Source organism: Piliocolobus tephrosceles, chromosome 6 (assembly GCF_002776525.5).
Source record: "Piliocolobus tephrosceles isolate RC106 chromosome 6, ASM277652v3, whole genome shotgun sequence".
Lineage (NCBI taxonomy): Eukaryota > Metazoa > Chordata > Mammalia > Primates > Cercopithecidae > Piliocolobus > Piliocolobus tephrosceles.
In genome coordinates, this window is record NC_045439.1 from 83,130,946 (window position 1) to 83,153,555 (window position 22,610).

A 22,610-nucleotide genomic window follows, 5' to 3' on the forward strand; every position below is an offset into this window, starting at 1 on the left:
ACGTTGAATATTGGCCCCCACTCTCTTCTGGCTTGTAGAGTTTCTGCTGAGAGATCTGCTGTTAGTCTGATGGGCTTCCCTTTGTGGGTAACCCAACCTTTCTCTCTGGCTGCCCTTAAGATTTTTTCCTTCATTTCAACTCTGGTGAATCTGGCAATTATGTGTCTTGGAGTTGCTCTTCTGGAGGAGTATCTTTGTGGTGTTCTCTGTATTTCCTGAATTTGAATGTTGGCCTGCCCTACTAGGTTGGGGAAGTTCTCCTGGGTGATATCCTGAAGAGTGTTTTCCAACTTGGTTCCATTTTCCCCCTCACTTTCAGGCACCCCAATCAGACGTAGATTTGGTCTTTTTACATAATCCCATACTTCTTGCAGGCTTTGTTCATTTCTTTTTCTTCTTTTTTCTTTTGGTTTCTCTTCTCGCTTCATTTCATTCATTTGATCCTCAATTGCTGATACTCTTTCTTCCAGTTGATCGAGTTCGTTACTGAAGCTTGTGCATTTGTCACGTATTTCTTGTGTCATGGTTTTCATCTCTGTCATTTCGTTTATGACCTTCTCTGCATTAATTAGTCTAGCTGTCAATTCTTCCACTCTTTTTTCAAGATTTTTAGTTTCTTTGCACTGGGTACGTAATTCCTCCTTTAGCTCTGAGAAGTTTGATGGACTGAAGCCTTCTTCTCTCATCTCGTCAAAGTCATTCTCTGACCAGCTTTGATCCGTTGCTGCCAATCGGCTGCGCTCCTTTGCAGGGGAGATGCGCTCATATTTTTTGAATATCCAGCTTTTCTGCCCTGCTTTTTCCCCATCTTTGTGGTTTTATCTGTCTCTGGTCTTTGATGATGGTGACGTACTGCTGGGGTTTTGGTATAGGTGTCCTTCCTGTTTGATAGTTTTCCTTCCGACAGTCAGGACCCTCAGCTGTAGGTCTGTTGGAGATTGCTTGAGGTCCACTGCAGACCCTGTTTGTCTGGGTATCAGCAGCAGAGGTTGCAGAAGATCGAATATTGCTGAACAGCGAGTGTACCTATCTGATTCTTACTTGGGAAGCTTCCTCTCAGGGGTGTACTCCACCCTGTGAGGTGTGGGGTGTCAGACTGCCCCTAGTGGGGGATGTCTCCCAGTTAGGCTACTCAGGGGTCAGGGACCCACTTGAGCAGGCAGTCTGTCCATTCTCAGATCTCAACCTCCGTGTTGGGAGATCCACTGCTCTCTTCAAAGCTGTCAGACAGAGTCGTTCGCGTTTGCAGAGGTTCTGTTGCTTTTTTGTTGTTGTTTAGCTGTGCCCTGTCCCCAGAGGTGGAGTCTACAGAGACAGGCAGGTTTCCTTGAGCTGCTGTGAGCTCCACCCAGTTCCAGCTTCCCAGCGGCTTTGTTTACCTACTTAAGCTTCAGCAATGGCGGGTGCCCCTCCCCCAGCCTCGCTGCTGCCTTGCGGTTAGATCGCAGACTGCTGTGTTAGCAATGAGGGAGGCTCCGTGGGCGTGGGAGCCTTCCGGCCAGGTGTGGGATATATTCTCCTGGTGTGCCCGTTTGCTTAAAGCACAGTATTGGGGTGGGAGTTACCTGATTTTCCAGGTGTTGTGTGTCTCAGTTCCCCTGGCTAGGAAAAGGGATTCCCTTCCCCCTTGCGCTTCCCAGGTGAGGCGATGCCTTGCCCTGCTTCAGCTCTCGCTGATCGGGCTGCAGCAGCTGACCAGCACCAATTGTCCGGCACTCCCAAGTGAGATGACCCCAGTACCTCAGTTGAAAATGCAGAAATCACCGGTCTTCTGTGTCGCTCGCGCTGGGAGTTGGAGACTGGAGCTGTTCGTATTCGGCCATCTTGTTCCGCCCCCCTGTAGTGACTTTCTAAACCAATAAGATGAACTAGATTTTTTAGGAGAGTTTTAATTTCAAGCATTCTCTCCCCTTGTTAACATAATTTATTGAAATGAATGGGAAAACCCAGCATCTCTGCAAATGGCAATGAGTTAATGAGAGATTTATAATTATGCTTTTTTAAGCTCACAAAAGATTGAGAGCTACAATATATTGGGTTGCTTTTTCTTTGTAAAATAAATACCTCTGTCCCGCAGAAACCTATGTAATTGTAGCAGTAAGGTAAAACAGATTCACATTCAAAATTAAGGTGATCTTGAAGATTGATGAAGTGTAGTTGTATCTAGTTCAGAATTATTTAGCATGCTTCCAGATTTGTTGATTATCCAGTCTTATATTAGGTAGTAATAACTGAGGAAGTTAGAGAAGAGAGTATTTTATGAAGTTTTGCAAAGGAGATGTCCTGTTTAAAAATAACTTGACAGTTTACTGTGATATAACATTTGGTACCTAGAGTACTACTAGTAAAGTATCATTGCTCATTGTAGAAAAATAAAACATCATTAAACAAAGAAGTATCAGTTAGTTGAAGCCTTTGTAAGCATTCACTGAATCAGCATTCCTAAAGACGATGTTGCTAAAATGAAATGGTGGTAATTGAATATTACAGTGTAAAACAATGCCATGATTCAGGGGATTGGATTGTACCTCTGAGTTAATTTTTACATTGTATTATCATTGCAGCCATATTTTCATCAGTATAACAAATGTGGAACTGAAAAAATACTTGTTTCAGAAATTTAAAAGACTTTGCAACAGTATTGGGTGAATGCGCATCTGTATTAGGTCTTACTCTCAGGAGAATCTTCTGGCCACCAGTATTAAAAAGTGGCTTATAAGATATTTCCAGGCTGAGTACAGTGGCTCATGCTTGTATTCCCAGTACTTTGGGAGGCTAAGGTGGGAGGATGACTTGAAGCCAGGAGTTTGAGACCAGCTGGGCAACATAGTGAGGCCCTGTCTGTACCAAAAAGACACCACCACCAAACCCCAAAAGCTTTCATGAACGTTCTGTAATTAATGTGAAAATTCTTATATTTTTCTCATCTAGCAGAATGAAAAATGACCAATTCAGATTTCCCCCCAAGTTTTGAGCTAAAGTATAGCTAAATATGAGCTAAATATTGCTAAGATTGTTTATTATTAATATACTTTTCCTGAGAATTGTTTTGGAGAATTTCCAGGTGACTGGTTAGAACGTTAATGGTACTGTCTGCAGGTTATCACATTGCGCCTTGTCTTCTTGCACATCATGAAGAAATTATATAGAATATTAACTTTAGTTATTTATGGTACTTTAAGAAGGTTACATAAAACATTTTTACAAAGGACAGACTTCAAGTCATTTCGAGATCAAATTTTGGAGACTAAGGCTGATCTTAGAAAAAGCAATGGAGATTTGATGTTATCCTCAGTCATTAAGAATCGCTAATACTTGATTCCATCTTGGCCCAGGCACCTTTCATACCTGTAGGATCCTGAAAAATAATAAAATGAAACAACAAACTAAAACCAAGGTGCAAATAGCCATGGCAAATCAGCGGTCTTTTTAATACTCTCTGATAGTCCAGCCTGCCCATGGGAAGATAGACCTTAGAAAAAAGGAAAAAGCAAACAAGTAAAATTGCTGTGATGATTACACACATAGGGTAGAAGGATAGAGGACTAGCATCTCTTCATAAATAGTTGTTAGAGAAGGCCTCTGTAGAAGGGACAGTTTGGTTAAAACATGAAGGAAGAAGCTAGCCGTGTGACAGAGAGTGGGTGCAGAGCAAGTGTTCAGGCAGAGAGGATAGCACATAGGGAGGCCCCAGTGTGGGAAAGGACATGGCTTGTTAGAGAGACTGAATAATGTGGCTTATTCACAGCCCATTAAGAGAAGTGAGAGGAAGTGTGGTACGAGATTAGGTTGGAAAGCGGCAGGAACCAGATCCTGTAGGTAGGCCATCGTAATGAACTTGGATTTTATTTTAGCTGTATTGGGGAGTTCTTGAAAGATTAGGGAAGAAAGATGGTCAAATTTGGTTTTAAGATCACTTAATATTATTTTACACGTAATAGTTGTTAAAATATGAGTCAAAATACAGTCCATGTTGTTTTATACATAACAGTTTCTAAAATGTGATTGTGAAAACCGAGGTCCTAGATTGTTAGCGATTTTGGGGGAGATATTGTAGGTTTTTGAACTATGAATAGTTACTATTTACTGAGGACCTGTTATCTGCCAAGCAGTGAAGTATTTTACACAGATTCTCTCTCATCTTCACTGAAATTTCCTTGAAAGGAGGCGTAATTTTTCCTTTTTGGTGGGGGGAGGAAATTTTAGATACAGAGTGAAATTAAGCAACTAGCACAGAAGGGCTAGGATTCAAAAACATGTCTGCCTGACTTTACCGTCCCATAGTTTTTTTTAGTGTCTTTTTGCAGGGAGGGAGATGGGGGGAGAAGAACAAGGCTGAAAATTGAAGAAAAGGAAAGTACTCTTATTATCATAAATGTTTGTGGAATAAAGGAATTTAGATTGTTTTTTAATTTTGGGGGAGTGATTGGGAAGGTAGTCACTATAAATTAGAAAAATGTATCAAAGTACATTACTGTATAGAAATTGAATCTCTCTAGAATTTCCCTATAGGACATTATGATCCTGAACAAGAATTTCAGATCTAGCTTTGATTAGACATTGACATTCACTGTTTTTATGATATACTTGTATGCCATGAAATTTTAAAAGTGTATATGTTTATCAGACAATTAAAATGATCTGTATAATATTAACAGTTAATTACATGTTTTCCCTAGGAGTGGGTTCTGTAAAGTTGAAATATAGGGAAGGTAATGTGTCTGAGGTAGATCAGTCTTTGGAGAAATTAGCTGTGCAGGGCAGAGAGAGCTTGAGCTCTGGAACCAGAAACAGTAACTGTTACGTAGCAAAACAGTGTAGAAAATGTTTAACTCTTAAGTGTTGCCTGCTGTTAGTTGGTAACCTGAATGTTGTTGAGATCTTTGAATGTTAAATTATTTTAATTTTCTAATTTTCTAAGGTAGGTGAGAACTTGAAGCAAGGTAGTCTGAAATGCATAGTGATAGTGGACCCTAAAGGATCAGGATGGATGAAATGTAGGATTTGGAGACTGACGAGAAGGGATGGGATGGTTGAAAGAAACATTAACAAGTAGTAAAAAAAAGGAAGTCCTTTGACAGTAGTCTCTTAGCTTCTTATAATAAAGTGATACTTTTCTTACCATGAGTATTATACAGAATGCTGACATTTGTAGGTATATAAAAATGCTGCTTATCCTTCTGCCCTGCATTTCTGCTACTAGTAAACGTTCAACCTCTTTTGGCAATAAGACAGATTTCATTTTATTTCTGCAAGTATTCAAATACCATATGTTAATGTTTTACTCTGGGTACAATAAAGTTTAGAATTATTACTGGTCACACAATTAAGACATGCACCGCATGATATGTGCATGATATGATTTGTTGATATTGGTGGGAATTACAACAGAAAGAAGTTCCCTGTGGATATTTTCTTTCCGTAAGATGGAATTCTATCAAGAAGTGTGAAGTATTCTATCAGAATGTGAGGAATAGTCTATCAAGAAGTGAGAGCTATTCCATTAAGAAGTGAGAAATTTGAAGAGACTTGGAAATGTAGAAGATATTAGATAGGATCATTAAACCTATTTCAAAATGGAATCCAGTGACTCTGGCCATACTAAACCAAAATTAAGCAAATATAAGTGGCTGGGAGTCAGGTCCCTGGGGAGAAGTATAGGACAGTTTTTATACAAAGTCAACTAAGGAGTGAGTGTTTGATAACCCTTTTATTGTAACAAAAAGTGGGTAAAGAAAATGGTGATAGATCTTTTAGAAAATAATCTCCTGTTCCCAGCAAAGGATTGTTCACCACTACCACCAACAAAATTTTTGTTGTTGAAAAAAAAGATAAGAAGAATGTGTATGCAATTGTTCATATATATATATATATATATGTATGTGTAGCACTATAGAAATACGTGGAGTAAAAAGTGTTCTCCTGGTACGCTCTCCGTTGGCAGCTCAAACCCACTACTCTCCCCAGGGGGAAAACAATGTTAACTGTTCAGTAATTGTTATTTTATTCTTTTCCCTTCGTATTTGCATTTAAATATGGGCATACAAGCGTCTGTACATGTGTACGTATTTTAATATCAGAAGAGTCATACTCTACATATTTTGAACGTAAATTTTTTAGTTATGTATCTTGACACTGTTTTAATCTCAGCATACAAATGTATCCCAGACTTTTCATAATGTTCCTCTCCTGTGCAGACTGTATGTGTGTATAAGTTTATGAAGATAGCTATATTTCTGCTTAAGTAATACTATTTTTATGTAAAATATTTAGACAATACCAAAGGTGAAAGAAAAAACTAAAAATCAACTGAAATCCTTGAGATAATCCCTATTTTGGCGACCATTTAAAAAAATGTTTTTCTTTAGGTATTTACACGAGTGTAAACATACATCACACCTGCCACATATGAAGATATAATATATATATATTTATTTATTTTGAGACAAGGTTTCTCTCAGTCACCCAAACTAGGTCTCCCTCAATCATGCAGACTGAAGTGTAGTGGTGTAATCTTGGCTCCCTGTGTCCTCTGCCTCCTGTGCTCCAGTGATTGTCCCACCTCAGTCTCCTGAGTAGCTGGGACTACTGGTAAAAGTCACCACTCCTGGTTAATTTTTGTTTTGTTTTGTTTTATTTTTTGGTGGAGATGCCCAGGCTGGTCTTAAACTCCTGGACTCAAGCAGTCCACCTGCCTTGGCCCCCCAAAGTGCTGGGATTACAGGGGTGAGCCACAGTACCCAGCCAGTGTAGTATTTGTAAATGGATTATACATACAAGATGATTTTTATCATGGAACTATTTTGTCTATCCTCCACTCCCTTTCTCCTATCTTTCCCCTCCCAGTAATCAGTAGTAACAGCCTGGTGTACATTTTTCCTACCTTTCTCAATGCCCATATAATCATATACATATGAAATTATATAATTTACACTCAGCTGCATTATTCATTTTTCACAGAACTCATTCTACATCACTGAAATATAGCTCACTCATTTTTTTGCTGAATCATATTCTAAGGCAAGGATCAGCAAACTGCAATAAATGGATCAAATCCATCCAGCCACCTATTTGTATAAATAAAGGTTTACTGGAACACAGCTTCACCCATTTTTATATTGAGCAGTTTAACCTTTTAAATTCTTTATTTGTTATTTGTGGCACAATTTTCCCCCCAATCCATTGTTTGTCTTTTGCTTTGTTACGGTATTTTACCATAAAAAGTTTTTTTTTTTTTTTTTTTTTTAATGCAGTAAAGTAAAACATGCCTCTTCTAGCTTTGAGTTTCCTATTTTGATTTAAAAGGTTGCCTAACTCCAGGATTATCCTTGTATTTTCCTAAAATTTCTTCTAAGGTTTTTATCACTTGCATTTTTATAGGCCTTGAATACATTTTTATGTCTGTATTGAGTGGCATTGTAGTATAATGTAATATAAGATCACAGATAATGAACAAATAGCTAACAATAATGTAGTATAAGGTCACAGACCCTGGTTCTGTGATTTACTACCTGTGTGACCTTTGACAAAGTCCTTAACATTTATGTGTTTTTTGTTTTCCTCTCTAAAATGGGACTGATTATTGTACCTGTCTCATAAGACAACAGTGAAGCTTAAATGAGTAGTTAATATGTAGAAAATATTTAGAACATTATCTGGTACGTAGGTGCTTTTACTATTATTACAGGGTGTGAGTAGGAATCTCATTTTTTTCCCATATGGATAACCAGTTGTCCTAGTAACATTTATTGAGTAGTTAGTTCATCCTTTTCCTCAATCGATTTAAAATGTCATCTCTACTAAATATTAAGTTTCCAAATATATATAGCTCTGTTTGGGGGCTTTATAGCCTGTTATGTGTCTTTATCCCCTGCTCCAGAGCCACAGTGCTTAATTACTGTAGCTTTATACATACTGGTAACTAATGAGTGGAGTCCCTTTACTTTGTTTTGCAGAATTACTTTGGTTCTTATTGCCTTTTTTTTTTTTTTTTTTTTTTTGCTCTTCCATATAGTTTTGTAAACACTCATCAGAATTTACAAAAACTATTTGTTATTAAGTCTTAGCATGGAAGGGAGTGATACTGAGTGGCCATTATTAGAATGGAACCTGCAGTCTCTCATTAATACTTTAACCATTGGAAGTTTTTAGAAGTTACCTGGTTATATAATCTCAAGATTGGTACCATCCACCATGCTAGGTGGGTACTGGGAATATAACAAATGAAAACTGTAGAAAGATAGATCATAAGGCTGCAGTTCCCGAACTATACCCTGAGATACCCAAAGGCACTTCAGAGAACTCTCAGGGTCATTTCAAACTTGTAGGGAAACATGGCCACATCTGTTGGACACTATGAACTTCTAGCTCAAGGTAGTTCACAGTTTCAACATCTGATTGTGCCATCTTCATTTTGTAGCTGTGATATCTTTGTGAAGTTGAACTTTTGGTGGTTACAGTTTTAAAAAGCAAGTACTATGCAAAAATCAATGTGGAACAGGAAATGTGGGTGGCAGTATTTAGTTGCACAGCATCTAAGTTTTAGAAGTTGTGCAGGGCCCTATAGGTGCAAACATCCCATAGTAACTAATTGTGGTCATTTTAAAATGAAATATATATAAAAATATACGTATATATAACTATATATATATATTTCAGTTTGCATGTATTATTTTTTCAAAAAGGTGCTAATTTGTTGGGACATAGATACTCATTTGTTTGAACCTGTTAAAAAAAGATAGAATGGTTAGCTGTTTCTTTTGACCTATGGAATTCTTGAAAGAAATTACAGAGAAAATAAGGGTACCAGGAGCCAAGCAAGTTTGGGGACCTCTCTATTTTAACAAGTTATTACAAATATTCGAAGATTAAGAACATTTGGAGTGCTCTGTAGGTAGCCCATACACCAAGCTTGCTTAGAACAGGCAAAACTAACATTGCCTGGGCACCTGGGACAGACAGCATTTCTGAGCAAATGGTATTTAAGCTGAGCTTGAGGGAAGACTGGGAACTGACTGAAAAGGAGTGGTGGTGGGAATAGCTTGTGTGAAGAGGTGGGAGCTATGGGGAGCTGACTGAGAGAGCAATGCAATGGGGCTGGAGATAGGCAGAAGCTAGATCAGGTGGTGACTGACGGGGCAGTCGACTAAAGAAGTTTCTTCAGTTTTCTTTGCAAAAGGCAACAGCAAGCCTTTGAGGGTTTTTAAGTGAAGAGAGGATATCTTAGGTCACTGCCCTCCTACTGAGGGAACAAAATACAGAATGATATACAGAAATATTTAAGTAACACTGTGTTCTCAATAATGTAGAGTGAATATTTTTTGTAAACATTTTGAAGTGCCTTGGTTTTGAAAGGCATTTATAAGCTTTCCTGTGAGTGTAATTCGCTCTTAATTTTTCAAACACATATACTTTTTTTGTTGTTCAACCTGGCTCAATTTTAAAAATGAAAAAAAAAAAAAAGGCAGTGTTAAACTGCAAAACATTTCAATTGTAATTTGGGGGTATTTTTTTAAATGGCAAAAATTGTGTTGTAATTTTGAAATAAAGTGTATTTTATTATCAGTAACACTGTATTTCAGATTTTTAATTTGCATATTTTAGCCACCAATCTAACACATTTATCTTTTAAGTTTCTGAGTTAAGTTTGGGGGGTACCGTAGAGATTTAATAGTTACAAAGTAAAGATATAAAGGTAATTTCTCTTAGTCTAGCTATCTTTTTATACTTCCTTTTTGTTTATGTGTTTATTCTACTATGATTCCAGTAAACTAATGCAACATAAACATTTTGATAGCAATAAGAAACTAATTGCAGGTTACTTTTGAAAAATTTCTAGGCTTATTTTCAGGAATTTTTTTTTTTTTTTTTGAGACGGAGTCTCGCTCTGTCGCCCGGGCTGGAGTGCAGTGGCCGGATCTCAGCTCACTGCAAGCTCCGCCTCCTGGGTTTACGCCATTCTCCTGCCTCAGCCTCCGGAGTAGCTGGGATTACAGGCGCCCGCCACCTCGCCCGGCTAGTTTTTTTTTTTTTTTGTATTCTTTAGTAGAGACGGGGTTTCACAGTGTTAGCCAGGATAGAGACGGGGTTTCACAGTGTTAGCCAGGATGGTCTCGATCTCCTGACCTCGTGATCCGCCCGTCTCGGCCTCCCAAAGTGCTGGGATTACAGGCTTGAGCCACCGCGCCCGGCTATTTTCAGGAATTTTAAGACTTGAAAAATAAAATAAATTTTATGGTCATTAAATGAGCATAGAGTCCTGAAACTCTTCTTTTTTTTTTTTTTTTTTTTTTTTTTTTTGTGATGGAATCTCGCTGTTGCCAGGCTGGAGTGCAGTGGCGTGATCTCGGCTCACTGCAACCTCCACCTCCTGGGTTCAAGTGATTCTCTTGTCTCAGCCTCCCGACTAGCTGGGACTACAGGCATGTGCCTCCATGCCCGGCTAATTTTTGTATTTTTAGTTGAGGTAGTGTTTCACCAAGTTGGCCAGGCTATTCTCGAACTCCTGACCTCATCATCTACCTGCCTTGGCCTCCCAAAGTGCTGGGATTACAGGTGTGAGCCACTGCGCCCAGCCATCTCTTTTCTAATACCTGCCTGTGGTGTTTGGGAAAGGGTAATTAGTCTGATTAGAATTAGAATTTGTTTATCATTGAAGTGTTGGAAAACTTTTAAAACAATTGAATGTTATTTCCTTCCCTCTGCCAGTGTGTTTTGTGTTTCTTTAGAGCTATTTGTTCATTATATAATATATAATTTGTGTCATCCTTAAATTCATAATGTAAATAAATTATAAAGAGGTGTAGATATATTTGAAAAACAGTCTTAGTTTCATTTGCTGGATTAGGTTTCTCTGATTTTTCACATGAAGAAAGCTGATGACAACTTGAGTTGTTTACAAGGGAATTGATCAGAAGTTTTCTTGAAGAAAAGTGATAAAGCTTTAAGTTGGAAAGCTTTCCAACAGGCTGAGAATATAAGGTTTATAGCAAATACTTTTCTTTAAATTTTGTTCTTCCCATGTTCAAAGAACTGACAGGGACTTAGAAAAATTAAGCTAATTCTTCCCGTGCTCTTTACACTAAAATGAATTCTAGATGAAGATTAAATATAGAAAATCACAAAATAATAGAACAAAGCAAGGCTGAAATTTTTTATAATCTTGGGATAAAAAAGACCTAAGCATAACTTTTAGTTTTATGTAGCTTAAAATTTATTCTTATAACAAATATTATAAAGCCAATGGAAAAAAGAATATTTGTAAAATATGATAGCAGATTGCTTTTTAGTTCAGTCAGATGAATACATTCACTAGAAAAATGGACAATGTGTGTGTATGGTAAATTTATGAAAGAAATACAAATAACTAATAAACATAAAAAGATACCTCTTAATGAAGAATCATTTTAATTTTCTGCCTCCTTTATGTTCAATAGAGAATTTCACTTTGAATGCAGTAACTTAAAGTATTTATAAATCTAATTCTAGGGTTTGAAATAAAACTTTTATTAGATACTCATGTCGTTTAACAAGGCTTGTTTATCTCAGGTAGAAGGTTTTTTTTTTTTTTTTCCCCTAATGTTCTTCTAAATGGATCAAAGTTTGGTTTCCTACTTGAAAGTAAATCTTATTTATTAGACATTTATAGTGAGATGACTATATTTATGTGTCATAGCCAGAGAGCAACAGTTAATAATTTTTGGACTTGTTAGTAATATATTTTCTGACAGAAATAGTAGAAGAAAGGTTTGCTTAACTTTGTTCTTTTTCTTTGTTTTTGTAGGAGCCAACATTAGAACGTTCACGCCATTTTATTTTCTGGTGGAGCCGGTGGATACACTGTCAGTTAGAGGCTCTTCTGTTATATTAAACTGTTCAGCATATTCTGAGCCTTCTCCAAAAATTGAATGGAAAAAAGATGGAACTTTTTTAAATTTAGTATCAGATGATCGACGCCAGCTTCTCCCAGATGGATCTTTATTTATCAGCAACGTGGTGCATTCCAAGCACAATAAACCTGATGAAGGTTATTATCAGTGTGTGGCCACTGTTGAGAGTCTTGGAACTATTGTCAGTAGAACAGCCAAGCTCACAGTAGCAGGTAAGTTTTAAGTGATTTTTTTTTTTTTTTTTTTTTGCATTTTCAAATATTGGTAACATGTACATCTTGATAAAAGCACTCTTCTCTTGGAGTTTTCATTTAATTAGTAGCAACAAATGTACTCATTTAACAGGTATCAACCGTGCATATACTCTGTGTATGGGACTTTGCTATAGGGCTTGCTCAGTGCCATAGAGAATAAACTGTAGCATGTTTCATGGCTTAATATTGCTATCAGAAGTACTGAGCAGTTCTTTTCTCCTTTTAAACGTGGAAGTGGCAGAGGAAGTGGTATAGGAAAATTAAATCACTTTGATGGCCAACTTCTATCTTACCCAGCATAACCATTTAATATGGTTTTGTAAAGCTTGCAGTAAAGTCAGAATCCCGGTTCCTTGATGCCTTAACCAAGGAAATGACATTCAATTGGATTGTTTTAAAATCTAGAGAGTGTATATTAAGGTGGAGAGCAGACAGTTATAAAGAGAGGAACTTTCCTTCCTTTTCAGAGTTTCCTTATTTGAAGAATGATGGAAAGTGTAAGAAAAATTAGGGATCTAGAAGATGTGGTTTCTAAGTAAGTCATGTCTGTTTTATAGTAGATACTAGCATTCCTGAGACAGTGTTTCTTTACTTGAGTACCAGAGGAAATAGTTTTTGTGAAGGGTCATGTTATACAAAAATGTTATCTTTAAGTCCTGTATTTACTCTCACTTGGTGAAATGCCCACGTGTGAGACAGGACCTTAGAGATAGTAGTCTCCCATCTCATTCCTACTCCAGGATTATGGTTTCCCATCTCATGCTCACTCCAGAGTATATTTGCTCATACATTCAGAGCATAATGGCTGTTTTTTTTTTTACTCTTTGGGGACAAATACTCAAAGTTGAATTTGGGTGTGACAAAAAGTTTCTGTAATTATTCCATAGTCATAGACTGAAGATGGAAACTTTCCCTTTTCTTTCCTTCTCTCCCTCCCTTCCTTCTACCCTCCCTTCCTTCCTTTATTCCTTCTTTCCTCTTTATATTTTTCCTTTTCTTTCTCTTTTCATTTCTCTTTTTTCTTTCTTTTCTTTTTTCTTTTCTTTTCCTTTCTTTCTTCTCTCTCCCTTAAATAATCTATTTGCCAGGCTTTCTCCAAAATGCTTCTTAAATAAATTAGTATAATGACTGCCTCTACAATGTCATAATGAGGTCAGTGTTTATAATTTAAGTTCTTAAATGTCTCTTATCTGGGCTTTATTCATGGGCTCCTTCCTCTCAGCTGTCTCCCTACATACTATCATCAAATCCAGTGAATTCTGCTTCCTAATTTCTCTGTACTTAATCCACTTTCTCCTTCCCGAGGCAACTCCCAGTGTTCCCTCACCAGCCTTGTAAGCATCTGCCTGCTACCTTACTCTTCCCCTCCTCCGGTCCAGTCTCCACCCTGGCTAGAGTACTCTTTCTCATCCTTCAGTGATCCTCCAGTAACACCATCAAGGTAACATCTAAACTCTCAAATAACAGGCCTGTTGATTCCTTTTATGAGCTGTCCTTCACTTCTCCAACCTTATTTCTTAACATTTCACCCTGCCTCTGTCCCCACTCCTGTCCCCTACCTCCATCATCACCCTCACCACAGTTATAAACACTGGCAGTACTGAGTGTTTTGTTTCCTTTCATTTATATTCTGCCTTCCACCCTTTGCTCATGGCATCCCCACTGCCTGTTAATTTTATCCTCCACCTTTTCCTCACTTTCTTCTCCTCTGCTAAGTTTGTCCATTCTTTCTCTTAGCTTTGATACCTTCAGGAAGCATTTTTTTGACCCAGTATCTAAGCAAGCAGCACCATAAAAGGTGATACATTCTGCGGTGACTGCACACAGGGTTCTGTAGGAAAGTTATTTAACCCACTCTTGGCCCTAGATATCAGGAGTAAATAGTATCCAAGCTAAGGGATGAAATAAAAGTTCTTTTAAATAGTTGCATAGTATACATTGTCTAGATATACTTACTGTGATTTATTTGAAGATGTCTTTGTTGATGAACAGTTAAATGGATTAAATTGTTGGATATTATAGGCAATACTATAGTGAACTGCCTTCTGCAAATCTTTATTTCTATAAAATAGATTACTGGAATTGGGATTCCTGGATCATAAGATACACTTGTGTGTGTGCGCAATTAAAAGGAATTAGTTTGTCAGTTCCTCAAAATGTTAACCATAGTGTTACCATATGACCCAGCAATTCCACTCCTAGGCATTGTGGGATAGGTATGGGGTTATGCAGAATGACTGCAAGTGAGTACAAGGTTTCTTTCTGGGATGATGAAAAGGTTCTGAAACTAGATTATGGTGATGATTACCCAACTTTATTCATATACTAAAAATATTAAATTATGTACTTTAGATAGTGAACTTTATGGTATATAAATTATATCTCAGTAAAACTTAAAATTCTGCCAAATTGCCATTCTAAAAGACTCTTAGAGTTTTTTGGTTGCAAACAGTAGTACTGATCGTAGCCAAGTCAAGCAAGAAGGGAAGTTTTTAAAAGAACAGTAAATAGGTACCTCATAGAATTAAGTATGAGAGGTCTTTTTCACTGAGCTGTCTCATTTCTCCACAACCAAAATTTCTGTTTTTCTGCCTGAGCAGTATGCTGGCTGTGGGTATTTTGTGCCCAGAGGTGGGGTAATAGGGTGCTCTATATACAGACATTGTTAATATCCACTTGTCAACTCCAGGTCTTATTCCCACTCTCCTTTTTGTCCTGCAGTTCTCCAGAGGCAGCAGGACAACTGGCTTCCTTCTTGGGAGCGCAGGAAGCTGCAGCGTTCCCTGCCTTGATATGTCAGTTACTAGTCCTCCATCTGCTTTCCCTACTCAGACATTTTTTGAAATCTCTTCTCTGCCAATTCTCCATATGTTTTTGTGAGCTTACATTTTAAAAATTATTAATTTTCATGAGACCTCAAGAGGAAGAATTTTTTGACACTTAAAAATACAACTGAGCTGGGCGCAGTGGCTCACGCCTGTCATCCCAGCACTATAGGAGGCTGAGATGGGCGAATCACCTGAGGTCAGGAGTTTGAGACCAGCCTGGCCAACATGGTGAAACCCCATCTGTATTAAAAATACACACATTAGCCAGTATGCTGGTGCACGCCTGTAACCCCAGCTACTTGGGAGGCTGAGGCAGGAGAACCGTTTCAACCCTGGAGGCAAAGGTTGCAGCGAGCCAAGATTGTGCCACTGTACTCCAGCATGGGCGACAGAGTGAGACTCTGTCTCAAAAATAAATAAATTAATTAATTAATTAAATTAAAATAGAACTATATTTTGGTTTTATTGATTAAGGTTTCCTCCTTTCCCCAACTTTATTAGTTTCTGTGTTTCTCTTTGTTAATTCCTTTCTTCTGATATTCTGGTTTCTTAAAAGTAGATTTTTGATCAAATCATGGGAACTCAAGGAAAAAAAGCAGATTTTTTGGATAATTTTATCTTTATTTTTTTTCCTGCAAAAATCCCCTTGAAATGAAAAAAAAAAAAAAATAAGAAAAAGAAAAAGCTTATTGCAGGGCTGTAAAACCTATGTGATTTATGTTTGGACTAATTCACCGTCATAAAACTAGAAAACCTGTAATCATTTCTCATTATTTGTTTGTTCTTCCTTGAAGAAACATTTTGTTTCATTCTGAGCATAGCATTCACTTTTTAGATATTAATTATAATAGCTAGTTAAGTGTTTATGCAATATACTATATATAAATTATTTATTTTAGGTACTTTTATTTTTTTTAACAATCCTGTGAGACCTGTTATTCTCATTTTACTTGTGAAGAAACTGAGTCTTAGGGAGTGGTTAAATAACTTGCCAACTTCATACACCCATGAAGTGGTGGTGTTGGGATTCACATTCAGATATGTGACTTGAAAACTGATGCTCTTAGCTACTGCATCCTGTGGCATCTATATTTATGATGACATTTTTGGTTCACATTTTATTTTGAGATCATTTCAAACTTAGGGAGTAGGTGCAAGAATAGAACCAAGAAATCTCATATACCTTCACCTAGATTACCTGATTATTAACATCTTACCATATCTGCCTTATCCCCCAAATATGCATACATCCAAATACATATTTTTTCTGAGCCATTAAGAGTAAATTGCAGACAGGTTTTCCTGTAACTGCCACCTAAATACCTACGTGTATAATTCTTTGAAACAAGGACATTCTCCTACATAACCACAGATGTCCATCAAAATTAGGAAATTAACTGTAATACAACACTACCGTTTAATTTAGATTTCACTGATTATCTCAATAATGTTCTTTATAGTAAAAACCAAAAGCAGAGTACCCCCCGTCCTCCTCCCACACATACTCTTCTTTCTGGCCCAAGATTACATATTTAACTTAGTGGTTGTGTCTCTTTAAACTCTTTTGACATAACTTGGTTTTTCCTTGCCTCATTTTGGGTTTGTTCAATTTCTCCCATGAATAGATTCAGATTTCACAGTTTTGGGAGAAATACCACAGAAGTAATGCTGTGTTCTCTGTGCATAATGCCAAGAAGCATGTGATATTTTGTTCTGTTGCTGGTGATGTTAACTTTTACTACTTAAGATGGTCTGTGCAGTGTTTCTCCATTGTAAAGCTTTGTACTTTTGTTAATTAGTAATGAGTATTTTGGGAAGAGATACTTTGATACTCTGTAAATACACTGTTCCTCATCACATTTTTGTTTATTAGTTTTAGTATCCATTGAGATTCATGCCTGAATCTGTTATTACTATCAAATGGTGATTTTTCTAGTTCCATCATTTCTATACGGTAGAGCTTTTCCTTCTCTTCCACTTACTTGTTTACATTTGCATGAACCCACAGATTCTTGTTTTATTCAGTGGGTTATAATGCATGTTAATACCATTATCCCAGATTTAACCAGAGGAAGCTCCCTTCACTCTGACTTCTATGCCCTTTTGATATGTCTTCATTGTTCTTTGGACACTTTTGTTACTTTATGTTGTAAGATGTTCCAGGTTCATCTTGTACTTTCTCTCCATCTGCACTCTTAGAATTGGCCATTTCTCCAAGAGTGTAATTTAGAAAAGGTAGAGATACCATATGTACCATTGCTACTGAAGTGATATCGATGCTGGACCTTCTCTGTGGACAGGGCTAGGAAGTATATAGGTGTGTATATGTATATAGGTATAGCAATGAATATGTAATGACTAGACAAAATGTGTAAATATTTCACACATATATTTATATAGACACCCATATGTATTTTTATTTCTATAATTATATAAAACCATGACGTTTACACTGATACCTCCATTCTAGACCAGTACCATAGGACTTATTCTACCCATCTCCTTTTCAATGTTTGTACCTTGCTTCTCCAACTGTGAGGAATCTGATTCCAGTTATCCTTAATGCATTTACTTATTTGCCCAGTATTCCTGTATTTAGTTAATTTCTGTGGACCTTTTTCTCAACCCTGGTTCTGCCATATGTTCTAGCCATGTGGGCTGACTTGCTCCTGGCCCCCAAGACAAAATTTTAAAGTAGTATTTAATTAAATTTTATTTCTTCTTTTCCTTTTTTGTCCAGGTCTTCCAAGATTTACCAGCCAACCAGAACCTTCCTCAGTTTATGCTGGGAACAGCGCAATTCTGAATTGTGAAGTTAATGCAGATTTGGTCCCGTTTGTGAGGTGGGAACAGAACAGACACCCCCTTCTTCTGGATGATAGAGTTATCAAACTTCCAAGTGGAATGCTGGTTATCAGCAATGCAACTGAAGGAGATGGCGGGCTTTATCGCTGCATAGTGGAAAGTGGTGGGCCACCAAAGTATAGTGATGAAGTTGAATTGAAGGTTCTTCCAGGTATTAATTCATTATCAGGACTGATGGTTTTATATTTATGAATGGGTAAACATTGTTCTGTTAGAATTTTTAAAAATAATGAATATTGGCCGGGCACAGTGGCTCATGCCTGTAATCCCAGCACTTTGGGAGGTTGAAGTGGTGGATCACCTGAGGTCTAGCCTGGCCAACATGGTGAAACCCTGTCTTTACTAAAAATACAAAAATTAGCCAGGCATGGTGGCGGGTGCCTGAAACCCCAGCTACTCTGGAGGCTGAGGCAGGAAAATTGCTTGAACCCGGAAGGTGGAGGGTACAGTGAGCCGAGATTGTGCCACTGCACTACAACCTGGGCGATAGAGCAAGACTCCATCTCAAAAAAAAAAAAAAAAAAAAAAAGAATGTTAATATGTGGTATGACATTTTACTCTCAGCATAAGGAGTCTCAGTTTCTTACAGGAGTGAAAAGAAGAAAATGTACCAGAAGATCCACTCTTTAGGGAATGCATTATTAAAAATTTATCAAGCAATAAAATATGTTCACTATCTAATGGTATTCTTGGTGAAAAAAATATTAGCTCTGTGTCTTTTGTCAAGCCTTCTCCCCAACAATAGGATACTTTTATTGTTAGATCTTTTCACTTATACAAATCAGATACCTATCCAGGCTAATTCATATAAGGAATGGGTTGGGTGGTAAGTGTTAACATGGTGGCTCTAGAGGCAATGGCAGGCAAGAGTCCTTGGATCTTTATACTCCGCATTTTAGTGTAAACTCAGCTCCTATTTGAGTCTTTCTTTTTGTGTGTCTTCTCAGTTCCTGCCCCTTCTGGCATTCCTCCTAATCAATTCTGTATATCTTCTCTCACTGTATAACTTCTGCTTACTCATAACTTCCTCCCACTTGTAGCTCATCATAGCCTCTCTAGCCGTTTGGTGTTTCATGACTGTTTACCTTCTGTTCTCACTGCTAGGTGCCCCCTCCCTATTTCTCATCTCAAATTTGAGTTTCTGAATATAATTGAACCATCCCTACATTATTTGGGAAGAGTTCTATGTCTGTTAAATAGGCTCATTTTTAACCTATGGGTGGGTTTGCAAAGCAGGACTCTGAGCTGCAACTCTTGAGGGTGTTCCTAATAGCCCTTCAACTGATCTTTTTAAAAATCCGGGTTCTTTTTTTGTCATTATCCCTCGTCAATTCTGTCTCAGTATATTCTCAGCAAGGACAGTATCTTTTAAAGTGTGCGTGTATGTGTCTTAAGATGGGGTCTTGCCCTGTAACCTGGGCTAGAGTGCAGTGGTGTAATCCTGGTTCACTGCAGCCTTGACCTCCTGGGCTCAAGTGTTCCTCCTGCCTCAGCCTCCCGAGTAGCTGGGGCTAACGGTTCACACCACCACATCCGCTAATTTTTTTGTATTTTTTGTAGAGATGGGATTTTGCCGTATTGCCCAAGTTGGCCTTGAACTCCTGGGCTCAAGTGATTGTCCCACCTTGGCCTCCCAAAGTGCTGGGCTTACATGTGTGAGCCACAGTGGCCAGTGTAAGGTGTATATTATTAGGTCTTGTCACACCTTTGCTCAAAACTCCCTAATGGTTTTCTGTGTCATTCAGAGTTAAAGTTCTGGCCTGTAAAGATTTATAATCTTAATACCACTTTCTTCCTTTCTCTCCCCTATCCCATCTCCTACTCTTCTCTCCCTCACTCGAAGATTGTGATCACTTTATGTTTCTATAATACTTCAGATATGCTCTTGGTCATTTTCTCTGCCTGGAATCCTCTTTCCTCAGATACCTGCCTGGGTCACTCTCTTACGTCTCTGTTCCAATATCACTTTATCATTGAAGCCTTTCTTGAACACTGTGTTTAAAACAACAATCTTTGATTTCCAGCCCCAGTGTTTTCTCCTTCTACCTTCATTTTACTTCAGAACATATCACCATCTGACATATTCTATCTTACTTGTCTCTCTCTCTCATTAGTATGTAAACTCAACCAGAGCAGGGAATTTTGTCTGCTGCCAAAAACACTTTCTGGCACATAGAAGCCAGTAATATTTGCTATGAATTTGTTTAATTGATTCTTATCAAAATTTGATTAAATATACCTAAGTAATTCAAGGTGAATTTAAAAAAAGAACTATTGCCATATACCAATATCGTTCAGCCTGCTTGCTCACTTGCTTTTACATGACAGAGGTAATAACTTTGCAACACCTAGGGTAGCGTTTAAGCAAATCCTCAAAATGTGATCCAAGAAAACAAGGTTTGTAGTGTCAAAAGATGAGATCACTACTCAACATCTGAAACAAAAACATAACATGGAATGTTTTGTTTACTTAAGTAAGGGAGAGTTGTGCTCATCAAACATAGTTTTCTTGAGCAAAGCTAAGTCCTGATCTCCTATAGAGTTTTTCAGAAGACATTGTTTTGGGTTGTACTGGTTAAGAGACAGAGGTGGATTAATGTCAGTCATAGAAACATGTTTTGTGGTTGATTACGGAGGTGGGAGCAAGCTAATGTCAACCTTAAAAGCAAATGGCTCTACCATTAGTTGGCTGACTTTCAAAGCCTGAGCTTGTTTGGCTTTCAAAGGCACATTCACCCTTGTGAGTTGTCACTAATCAGTTAGGCAATGTTTCCTTGTTACCATGGCCACGGGTCTGTCACTAATAGGTTAGACAAGTTTAAGGCTAGTCCTGGAGGTTGTTATCATGGCTGTAGAACATCTTTTCCAAAGCACGTGAGCAGAAGAGTCACATCTCTTCAGCCTGAGACCGTTTTTGTCAAAACTCAGTGTTAAGTTAATATTACCCTATTGAGGAGCAAACTCTATCTTCTGCCCACAAGAGTGTGGCCTTTCCATGTTTCCACAAGAGGACAACTCTATAAAGTGAACACCCATTAATTCTAATGTCTGAATAAGAAATATACAAATATAGTAGTAGCTAGATGGTTGCTCAATTACAAAATCAAGGGATTGACAGACTAAGTGAGCAAGTTAAAGAGATGAAACTCTGAAAGCTTTTCAGAAATAATACACAGATACAGGGAAAGAAAGGAAACGTCTTATCCCTGTGAGTATGGATAAGGATACCAAGGAGGAAGATGCCAAGGGTCCTGAGCTTACTCAGTCTCCACTGTTTGTACCACTCCTATGGCTTTTATCTTATCTTTCAGTGTGAAGGGGATTCATGTCAAATATCCCTCAATTGATTGACAAGTACGTACCCTGAAGGCAGGAGCAGTACGTTATATGTCCTTAAGACCCCTAAAGAGCCCAGCACAATGCTTTGCACATAGAATTTGTTTGAGAAGTGTTTGCTAATTTGAATGGAAATCTTTATATCATTTTTGCTTAAAATATTTTGTCATATAAAGCCACACAGACTGAATAAGAACTAGTCATTCCTCAAGATTAAAGCAGTAAAGTGCTTTGTCTTTTGTGTGTGTGTGTGTGTGTGTGGTAATGATGGGGTCTTGCTATATTGCCTACACTAGTCTCAAACTCCTGGGCTCAAGCAGTCCTCCCTCCTCAGTCTCCCAAAGTGATGGGATTACAGGTGTGAGCCACCATGCCCGGCTTGTTTTGTCCTTTATTTAATTATTGTCTTTTGTTAATTTGTTGTTTTGTTTTGTTTTTTGTTTTTTTTTTTTTTTTTTAGATACTGAGGTGACATCAGACTTGGTGTTTTTGAAACAGCCTTCTCCCTTAGTCAGAGTCATTGGTCAGGATGTAGTGTTGCCATGTGTTGCTTCAGGACTTCCTACTCCGACCATTAAATGGATGAAAAATGAGGAGGCACTTGATACAGAGAGGTAAGTGTTGTCTGCCTAAAAGCCTTTTTCAGCCTAAGCTTACGACTTTGTCTAATCCCATTTGGGACTATTGACTAATTTAAAAAGATTATCAACTTTATTTAAACAACTCATAATGCTCATATGTCATTCTTGGAATATGTTTATATGATATATATGATTAGGATATTTAAAGAAAAAGATAATTTCAAAATATTAAGAGATAATTAATTATTCCCTTTGTTCCTGTTGAAGCCACAGTGTACTCAGCTTAAGGCTTCAGGATTTTCTTCCCTAAATTTTTGCAAGAGCTTTGGTCCTGAGTAGCCTGAGTCTTCTTACTCATTCTCATATGCATTTCATTGACAGTAGTTTTTCCATTGCACAATCAGTATGAGAAATTGGGCTGGGCACAGTGGCTCACGCCTGTAATCCCAGCACTTTGGGAGGCTGAGGCAGGCAGATCACGAGGTCAGGAGATCGAGACCGTCCTGGCTAACACAATGAAACCCTGTCTCTACTAAAAATACAAAAAATTAGCTGGGCGTTGTGACGTGCGCCTGTAGTCCCAGCTACTCGGGAGGCTGAGATGGGAAAATCACTTGAACCCAGGAGGTGGAGGTTGCAGTGACCTGAGATCGCACCACTGCACTCCAGCCTGGGCAACAAGAGCAAAACTCCATCTCAAAAAAAAAAAAAAGGAAAAGAAACCGTATTCCTCATCCTGTTGTTTTTGCCTTTTGAAATCCTATCAGAAATCATAAATTCTTCATCTTTCACAAAATACCAACCACCTTACTCTCCTTCCTGTCTCCTCTCATTACTCCCTTATGCAATGGGTGCTTT

At 37.9% G+C, this 22,610-nt stretch overlaps 1 protein-coding gene across 4 annotated transcripts in view; it reads left to right on the forward strand.

Moving 5' to 3' along the window:
• The window catches only part of NEO1 (neogenin 1), a 249,870-nt gene that overhangs the window by 48,775 nt on the left and 178,485 nt on the right, over positions 1-22,610 (forward strand). For all 4 annotated transcript variants that reach the window (XM_023193105.2, XM_023193108.1, XM_023193107.1 and 1 more), the window contains exons 2-4: positions 11,783-12,100; positions 17,711-17,986; positions 21,632-21,785. In XM_023193105.2, coding sequence (XP_023048873.1) covers positions 11,783-12,100; positions 17,711-17,986; positions 21,632-21,785 — 748 coding nt within the window. The remainder of the gene's footprint in view (positions 1-11,782; positions 12,101-17,710; positions 17,987-21,631; positions 21,786-22,610) is intronic.